Source organism: Bufo gargarizans, chromosome 3 (assembly GCF_014858855.1).
Source record: "Bufo gargarizans isolate SCDJY-AF-19 chromosome 3, ASM1485885v1, whole genome shotgun sequence".
NCBI classification, from domain to species: Eukaryota; Metazoa; Chordata; class Amphibia; order Anura; family Bufonidae; genus Bufo; species Bufo gargarizans.
The window spans coordinates 60363026-60373432 of record NC_058082.1 but is presented as its reverse complement, the minus strand read 5'-3'; the positions used below and the strand labels follow the sequence as shown (position 1 = coordinate 60373432).

Genomic DNA, 10407 nt, shown 5'->3' with positions numbered 1-10407 from the left:
ATGCCAACAGAGCTGGTTCTGTCAGAGGCTGTACTCCAGTACACTTTGAGGCAACTCTTCAACTTTTGGTAGCCTGCTCAAAGAGACAAAATGCAAAAATACTGTACCTCAACTAAATCTGGATCTAGAAACTTCAGTTCTCTTTCTCATTCACCAAAGAATGCAGGTGGATTCAGTGTGACATCTTACCGGAGGGGTCCAAGCTTTGGTAGCAGAAGCCTTTACAATGTAGGCTCTGGTGGCAGCAGAATCTCAGTTGGAAGTGTTCATCCAATGAGGAGCTCATACATGTATGGTGGACCTGGAAGTGGTGTTGGTGGTTCAAGCTTCAGCTATAGGGTTGGTAGTGGATATGGTGGTGGCTCTGGATTTGGTGCTGGTGGTGGATTTGGTGCTGGTGGTGGATTTGGTGCTGGTGGAGGAATTGGAAGTTATGGTTTTGGGTCTGGTACTGGATATGCTGGTGGATTTTGTCCACTTGGCATCACACCTGTTACTGTCAACAAAAGTCTCCTTATACCACTAAATTTGGAGATGGATCCAAGGTTACAAGAAGAAAAAAAAGAAGAAAAAGAGCAGATTAAAACACTCAACAACAAATTTGCCTCCTTCATTGACAAGGTATTATATAATACATTTTTAAACTACAAAAGGCTTAATCATACATATGTTCTGTAACAAATTGTTGACCTATTTACAGGTTCGTTTTCTTGAGCAACAAAATAAAGTGCTAGAAACTAAATGGACACTTTTACAAGAGCAGAAAACTGTGAAAAGTAATATGGAACCCATGTTTGAGTCTTATATAAACATGTCTAAGACAGAAACTTGAATTCAATAATAGGGACGGAATTAAACTGGAAGCTGAACGTAAAAACATGCAAGATGTGGTAGAGGATTATAAAAAAAAGTAAGTAAAATTTTCTGCAATAACTAAAACAAAATGTCCATAACTTAAAGGTGCACATTTAACAATCACTGTTATTCTCATATGTGTTGATATTTTTGCTGTTGCAAAAAATATATACCTTTTGATTTTCATTCAGATATGAAGATGAAATTCATAAGCGCACCACTGCTGAAAATAATTTTGTTGTCCTTAAAAAAGTGAGTACATAGAGTAAAATTTGTCACATTGTATGGTTGTTGTAAATGAAAGATCTGGTAACTTATGCTTCTGTTTATGATAATGGTTGACATTTGTATTGTCCAAGTATTGTTTCTTCTTTTTCAGTCCATGGAATATGATCATTTACATTTGTTCTGTCTAATATTATTTATTTCCCATACTGAGCTAAAATATTTTTAAACTAATCTGACAGTTCTGTGGTTTCCTTTAGCACTCCACAGATCTAAAATATTTTACACAGTGGTATATCCTGGTTATTTAAAGTATAATGGTACCAAGTAACTACAGACTTGTGAATACCCTATGGTTTGACACACTCTGAGACAAGGACACAGATTGGGGAGGGGCTGGCAGAGCATACGATCCAGGCAATAGGTGCTATGTTTCAACATGCCACTTTTGTCTTGGCCAGGGTATTACATGCAGGTCAAAAGCAGCAAAATGAATCTGTGCCTTGTTACACCTTTGATCTAAGAAATTTCCTGATAAGCAGGAAATGTTGACCATTGTTCTCCGAGTCACTTATGTAATGAAAATAGGATAACTATAATGTCCTTCAATTACTGGCAAGAACTATCTTGTTCTATTGTTGTTGATATATGTATTGCTAGCTCATCCTTTCTCAGTTGGTAGATGCCAACAGAATGTGACAGAAGACTACCCACATGTTTAGGTTCATATTTCCATTGACTACAAGCCCTTTTCCTAGCAACTTCAAAGAATTTCAGAAGATCTAGTTTTTCTATGTAACTGAGGCAAATTTGTTATATTTCTGACTTTATAACTACTTTTATAGTTTGGTAAGCCATAATGTAAAATCAAATTTAAGATATCTAAATTTATAATCTTGAAAGTTTTTCGTCACCTTGGACCAGTCCTGTTAACCACAGTACTGCATTCACAGAACACCTGACATTGATCTCAGATCAGCCATCATCTTATAATCACTCTGGTTCTCCTGCTGTGCTACCACAAACCAGCCTTGCAATGCAAAGCGAGGACCTCTTCTGGAGTCCTTTTCATTATGTGCACATGCTGTGGGGTACTCTTTATGCAATATACAGGAGTGGATGTGGGGGATCTGAGTATATAGATAAAATTGACTAATCTGCGCTCAGTGTCAGGTGTACTATTAATGCAGTACTGTCATTATAAGGGCTTGTCCAAGGTGACAGAGTCCGGTTAACAGATTCATTATGTTATCAATTCATGTTAAACTGGTTTAAGCCTGGTGACTGATCATTAAGTTTCAACTGACCAAAAGGAACAATTCCTTCCAATTAAGTAATTTGTAAATGGATGTATGTATATGAAATGTACTTCTGGGTTGACTTTCAAAGAGTTGCCCAGTTAAGAAACATCATTTTCATATTCCAACTTAGAGCGGGTCCTCTGTTCATAACCCTTTTCTTTTTTGCCAGAGAGGAGAGCAATTGCAAAGAGTGGTTCTTCCTTTGGAGGACCTGTCCTACCCTACATTACACAAGCAACCCATTCTTTTGATTATACACTTCTTAATGCTTTATTTCCCCCGTGGTGGCACTGCAAACAAATTGGAATATTAGAGGTTTCTCCACAGATTACAGTTGATTGCTGGGGATCCCAAGTAGGGATTATCCAAAACAAAGAACTTCTTTAAGTAAATCTTCTAGATTGTTGATTTATACTCTGTGTGGCTATCGGTAACTTTGCTGTGTCTGTAGTTCTGATTAGTTGATACCCTAACCACTTTAACATTTTAACATATAACTTCTTTGATTTAGGATGTGGATGCTGCCTTCTTGACTAAAGCAGGACTCGAGGCAAAGGTTGCAGAGTTGATAGCTTTTATCAAATTCTTACAAGAAATATTCCAGCTGGTAATATTTTTGCATATATTAGTTCTCTGTAAGCATTTTGAAACAAATCCTTCTATAAAATCTCTAGCTTGCTCTCCAAGACAGATCACTGACCCAGTTCTGTCGTGTTATATTATTCTATAGAAATTCTTTGCATTAACTTCTAAACTGCTAAGACATTTCCATAACATAGAGACATCACTTGAATCCCCAACATGTTTTCTGCCATGAAACCCAGTAGAACTGAAGGTATAGTGTCCACATATGACTGCTAGAACCCTGCACTATTTAAAAACATGGAAACAATTTTCACCAATTAATTATTTGCCTTTCAGATACATATCATCAAGTATTGTTTGGTTGCTATTTTAGGAGAGAGAACAGCTCTATGAACAAATTTCAAATACTTCAGTTGTGGTGAGCATGGATAACAACAGAAATCTGGATACGGAGAGCATCATTGCAGAGGTCAAAGCTCAATACGAGGATATGGCTAACAAGAGCAGAACAGAGGCTGAATCATGGTATCAAACTAAGGTGAGTGTCTTTCACTAAATACTGTAATTGCATTGATAAAATCTTTCCTGATGGTTCAAAATTCATATTAATTGAATCATTAACTATGATTGTATTTACTTATATTAATAGACTGGTGTTCTCTGGGTTTTCATTTTCAGTATGAGGAATTGCGTATCTCCGCTAATAAGCATGGCGACGACTTAAGGAACACCAAAATTGAAATTGCAGAGCAAAACAGAATGATAAACAGACTTAAGGGAGAAATAGACAGTGTTAAAGCTCAGGTACCATAATTATAATTTCCTTATGTAATATATGTGAGCACAGCAAATTAGTTTCTTAAAGGGACTCTGTCACCATGAAGATGCAACGTAAGCTAAAGGAAGCAGGTTATAGAGGATAAGGTGCTGGATAGATTGATATAGAGGTTTATGGGAAAAGATACAGTATAACTTGTATTTATTTATTAAAATGTCTGCTTATTATGGCCTTTGAATTCAAGGAGATGTTCCTATTAGTGATTGACAGCCTGTCCTCTATGGCTGTGTATACAGAGATAGCTGTCAATCACTGATAAGACCGCCTCCTGGACTTCAAAGCTCAGAATGAGAAGAAAAATAAAAGAGTGATATATAGGTTTTACTGAATGTTTTCCTATAAAACTGTATCTCAATCTGCTCAGCTCCTCCTGCTCTATAACATGCCGCCTGAAGCTCAGACACAATGTTCAATGTCACAGTCTCCTTTTAAGCAAAAAAAAAGGACAAATTTGATGCGCGTTAAACTTGATTTTAGGATAATTAACTTAAAAGTATGCTAACTCAGTAAATTTACTGATTCTTCAATTATGTGTGAGCAAAAAGTACAAATGTATTTTTTCTAAAGAAGAATACAATGCCTCTAGACTCAAATAGCATTTCTTACCTCATACCCCAATTTGCTGTATGTATGAGTCCTTGCTAGTTCTAAATTTTTCTTTTTCATCTACAAAAGCGAGCCAAGTGCGAATCTGCTATAGCAGAGGCTGAAGAACGTGGAGAAGCTGCTATCCAAGATGCTAAAAATAAACTTGATGAGTTGGAGGATGCTCTACAAAAATGCAAGCATGACCTGGCTCGCCAAATTCGTGAATGCCAAGAATTGATGAATGTCAAATTGGCTTTGGATGTGGAGATTGCCACCTACAGGAAACTTCTGGAAGGAGAAGAGAACAGGTGAGGAGTAGGGAGACTGATTTTTTGACACATCGGGTTAAGACATTACACAACAATAATATATTGTATTGCCATATTTAGAGGGACTTGCAATGTCCTGACATTCACAAAGTCAAAATATCATTCACGATTATCCTCAATGACCACTAGACAACACCTTGTATTTAAAATGACTATCCAGTCAGGAGCTCAAAAATGATATGTAAGTCAGTAGTGAAAGGGGATTCTTTTTGGCTTTTTTTTTTTTCTTTAGTTCTTGGTACTTGTCTGCTTTTTTGGTCAGTGCCATTCGGGGGAAAGCAGTGATTTGTGACTCCAGTTTACCTACAGAGCCTACAGGGAGTCTGAGGTAGTCTATTGCACGCCACCGGTCTCCTTATTGGCTCGAGCTGCTGCTTTCTTCCTCCTCTGTGCAGCTTTCCCTCACCAGAGCAGGGTTAATCTGATTTTGGGTCTCCTGGTTTATATATATATATATATATATATATATATATCGTGTTTCTTTTTAGCTATTTTTAACTCAATATCCTCTAATTCTTGGCAGGTTGTGCGGAGATGGCGGCCCTGTCAGTATCTGTAAGTATGACTCCTGATATCAGTGACATTTGCAGTTTTTTTCGAAGCCATTTAGTAACTAATGTTTTGTTCTTCACAGCGGTGGTGAGCTCCACTATTGGAGGAATCGTTTCTTCAGGTGGAGGAGGCTATGATAGTGGAAGCGGATTCTACCATGGAGGATCTGGCTTCACCTCTGGCAGTGGAAGAAATGTGTCTGGAACTAGATTTAGCAGTGGAAGCGGCATGAGCTCTGGATATTCCACAGGTGGATTACACAGTGGTTCTGTTGAGCATGTTACAGGTGGTCTGCACACCCCTGAGGGTTATTCTTCTGGTGGTGGAAGCAGCTCAAGTGTTAGCATTGTCAGAAAATCATCATCCACAAGAAAAGTCTAAAGCTTTTATAGTTTGATGTGCAATTTTCCAATTTTATGCTTCCCTGTACTTCCTTACACATAATCTTCAATCCTTTTGAGGCAAGGTTTACTTTAAAGTTTTTGACTGTCATCTAACATTATCCAATGCAGTAAATAATGAGGTTCTGTAGCCATATTTGTGAGTTTTTAAAGATGAGAAAACATTTGTTTTAAACTTAATACAATGCTATAAAGAAATAGGTGAACTAATTAGGCTCCCAAAAGTGAATGCGACTGTAAGACCTAAACATTAACACCCACCTTATGTATTAACCAGAGGTATAATTTGAATCTCCAGTGCAAAATCTTAGGCATTAGAACCTGTTATCTCAGCAGCTTTATTGCTCTACCTTTAGCAACAGTTGTGGTATATCGTGAATCTGTTACAATTCACTTTGACCCAACCTGTATAATAATAAGCATTTTACACTAGCCTCTGCATTTCTAATAATGCATTGCTGTCTTACTTGCAACATTTGACTTGCATTTCTTAGCGCCAACATTTTCAATGTGGTCAGCAACCTGTGTATGCAAGTGATAGTCATACTGCATATCCTTTAATGAACAGGCACTTCTTAAATTCAAAGATATAATTTATATTTTGTGATGTGCTGCATAAATTCCCACACAATGTACACACGATACATCTGTACTTGATCATTCGATCTCATATGACTTGGTGAAGCAACAAAATAGATTGAAGAACATGCATCTATTATATAGATCAATGCAGTTTGTAAGATGTCATATAGATCCATTGTATTTACAGTAACTACACATACTGTAGCTCACCAGTCAGAAATTATTTTAAATTGTCTACATGCAAATTTCTGGGATATTGTAAAATGCGTTTGAAACCTTCTGAAATAAACTATTTTCTGCTTTTTTGACTCATAATTCTGTCTGCTTTGCTTTTTTAAGTAACTATTGTAATATTCCTTCCATTTAGAAAGGTATTGATTTACAATTTTTCCTATTCCTTGAGTCCAGTCTCTATCATGCCTCATTGAGAGTTTAATTAAACATAATGCCTGTTTTACTGAATAGATGTTAATCAAGTTCAAAGGCATGGCTATTTAAGCCTGAGGAAGGCAACAGAAAAATTCATGTGAATCAAACTAAATAACGAAATAACAGAATACAATATCAATCAGCTGCTTCTAAGTCAAGCAGGATATGGCAATATATTAAAGAGGCACTGACTTGCGGGACAGGGATGCAATATTACCACTTTACAAAATTTTGATGCTGCCTCATGTTTAGTATGAAACACCAAAGAAAGAAATAAGTCCAGCACAGAAATAAATATATATAAACTTTATTATAGTTCGACACAATAAAATACAGATAAAATACAATACAATACTGTGGTGAATGAGGGACACACAAGAAGAAGACAGACACCACTGATAATGAGCAAATAGATATAGATATATGAATGTCAATCTAGATATCACGGTTAATAACGTCATATAGATATAACAAGGTATATAGGTAGATGAAGACGCCAGATATCAAGGATGCAGGCAAAGTCATAGATAATGCAACCGGATGAAAATCAAGGATAGTACAAGGATAGAGAAAGTGCTAAGTGCCAAAGTACAAGTACATGAATCAGATTGATAAGACATCCATAATAGAACTATGACATAAAATACCTGAGTGGTGAACTGGAAAACCCCAGCTTCCTTAAGCCCCTATTTCCGGCGAATCGCGTTAAAAAATGGCTATTTCCGGACTGCAGAGAGCCTTTAGATGTATGTAGAACACTGTGCTTTGCAGTAACACGCATAGGGAGTGTGCTGGGTTAGTGAAATAATACTGTCAGTGAGGATGACATGCAGATGACAGCCGTCACTATTAGAATCACTGCACACTTCACTTATTTGGGTAGTCACGGGGCCAAAACTGACCAAATAACTCAAGTATTAACTTAGTGTTACAGGTCCATGTTAGCGTCAAGAAGGCAAAATGACAGAGTCTGGAGGTGGCGGCAGCATGAGGAGGGCACAGAGTGGCACAATGACACAGTGTGAAGTTTGCAGAAGTATGAGAAGGCCACAGAGTGGCACAATGACAGAGTCTAAAGTTGGTGACAGCATCAGGAGGCTACAGAGTGGCTCAATGACAGAGATACTAGAGGTGGTGGCATCATGAGGAGGCCACAGAGTGAGAAAATGACAGAGTATGTAGTTTGCAGCAGTATAAGAAAGCCACAGAGTGACACAATAAAAGAGTCTGGGGTTGGCGACAGCATCAGGAGGCTACAGAGTGGCACAATGACAGAGTCTGGATAAAAGACTGAGGGCACAGGTTGTTGAGAAAGATGCAGATGGAAAGTTATCTGTAGAGCTGTACGACAATAACCTGCAGATTAATGCAGCCCTCAAAAGCAAGTTGGGTTTGTCGGTTCCAAAACCTAAATTAGATTGTGGGGCGGGTGATTAGTCCAAGATCTTCAAGCAGCAGCTGCAGCAGCATGATACCACAGAGTGGCAAGGTGATATAGTGTGGATATGGCAGCATAAGGAGGCTACATAGTGGCACAATGACAGAGTCTGGATAAAAGACTTGTGATGGACGAACATCTGCTGGGACAGTTCACTGTGGGTCCCATTCATTTTAATGGCAGGCAAACCTTGTATTTGATTACATTTCACCTGCATGTCTGAACAATCGCTTTATATGCATAAAGAGTGTTATAAAATAAATCGCCAGTGCGACCTTCTGCGATTCAAATTTTTCTTAAGTGCACAAAACTTCACATTTTATAATATATTATAAAATTATTATAATTATATATTATTGTTGCACTAAGTATTCGTGTGACATCACACCCACTATGTTAGTATTGGGCAGACTAGATGGGCCAAATGGTTCTTATCTGCCGACACATTCTATGTTTAGTAGCATATTTGTATGGAAAGCATAGAAATATTTTACACACACACACACACACACACTATATACTGCACACACACACACTATATACCACACACACTATATACTGCATACACACACTATATACCGCAGACACACACTATATCACGCACACACACACACACACACACACAGAGTCTATAGATTATAATTTAAGTCCTATTGGTCAGGTGAAGCTTTCTTTGTCAGACCGCCAGTATTTGCTGGTTCATTAGAGTTACCCAGGGTGCATCCCGGGGAGGCGAACCAGCTGTACACCCCATACCATACCATCACTTCACTAGACAGGTACATCTCTGCTTAGCTGGACAATATCTGATAGCTCAGACCCCACCCACATACAGTCATATTACAATCTCATCTTCTAACCGTAACAGTAAGGCCGCATGCAAACAGGCATGTTTTTTCACAACTACGGACCGTAAAAACCCAGGCTGATGTCCTGCAGAGTGGACGAGCGCACAGCGTCATTGGTAGCTAACTCGCTATGACGCCGTGCGCTTCTTGCCGCCACCGCTGTATAGTAATGCACTTGTATAGATCATACAAGTGTATCACAGTACAGTGGTGGTGGCCGGAAGCGCACATCGTCATAGCAACCAATGACGTCGTGCACTTGTCCACTCTGCAGGACGGGTTTGTACGGTCTGTAGTTGTGAAAAAATACGCTTGTGTGCAGGCAGCCTAAATCGAATATTTCCACTTAAAAGCATTAAAAACTTTTTGCAGTTTACTTGAGTAAATTATTTTCAATACTATTATTAATAAAAATTGGGATTATATGCTTGCATTTTTATCTTGCAGCAGATGTTGGGGCGGGGATACGACCGCACCCGGTCCCACACCGAGAAGCAGCGGATTGTGCGGGGGCTGGCATTTGAGATCTGGCTCAAAACAGGTCTCAAACACCGCCGTCTGGCCATCATTAAAAAATGGTCAGACATGAAGCGAAGACACCCCCGGTTTATAAAAAGAATATGGGATGAAAAATGCCCAGGTAGATGCGTAAATAACTTTTTTATATTTTGCTAACACTCTGTAATGTATACAGTGCTAAGCAAAAGTATTCACCCCCCTTGACTTCGTTCTTTTTTTTGTTGCCTCACCCCCTGGAATTAACATGGATTGTTTGAGGATTTGCATCATTTAATTTGTAGAACATGCCCACAACTTAGACCTTATTTAAAATTGGTTAATTGTAAAGCATACAACAAATAGGACAAAATAACAAAAAGAGTCAATGTGCATAACTATTCACCCCCCTAAAGTCAGGGGGGTAGAGCTACTTTTTGCGGCAATCACAGCTCCAAGTCGCTTTGGATAAGTCTCTATAAGTTTGCCACATCTTACCACTGGCATTTGTGCTTATACCTCCTTGCAAAACTGCTCCAGCTTCTTCAAGTTGGATGTTTGCACTTGTAAACAGCAATCTTTAAGTCTGACCACAGACTTTCTATTGGATTGAGATCTGGGCTTTGACTAGGCCATTCCAACACATTTACATGTTTCCCCTTAAACCACTCAAGTGTTGCTTTAGCAGTGTGTTTGGGGTCATTGTCCTGCTAGAAGCTGAACTTCCGTCCTAGCCTCAGATCACGCACAGAGTGGGACTGGTTTTGCTGAAGAATATCCCTGTATTTAGCACCATCCATCTTTCCCAAAACTCTGACCAGTTTCCCAGTCCCGGCTGCTGAAAAACATCCCCACAGCATGATGCTGCCACCACCATGTTTCATTATGGGGATGATGGTCTTTGGGTGATGTGTTGGGTTTGTGCCAGACAAGTGACAGAC

General features: G+C 38.7%; 1 protein-coding gene across 1 annotated transcript; it reads left to right on the top strand.

Moving 5' to 3' along the window:
- Nucleotides 1-288: 288 nt before the first annotated feature.
- LOC122931368 (keratin, type II cytoskeletal 5-like) lies at nucleotides 289-5654 on the top strand. Its single transcript, XM_044285438.1, is given in 10 exon segments — nucleotides 289-621; nucleotides 701-808; nucleotides 810-910; nucleotides 1047-1107; nucleotides 2893-2988; nucleotides 3340-3504; nucleotides 3645-3770; nucleotides 4480-4700; nucleotides 5245-5276; nucleotides 5356-5654. Coding segments are annotated over 10 exon segments (1542 nt in total).
- The last annotated feature ends 4753 nt before the right edge of the window (nucleotides 5655-10407 follow it).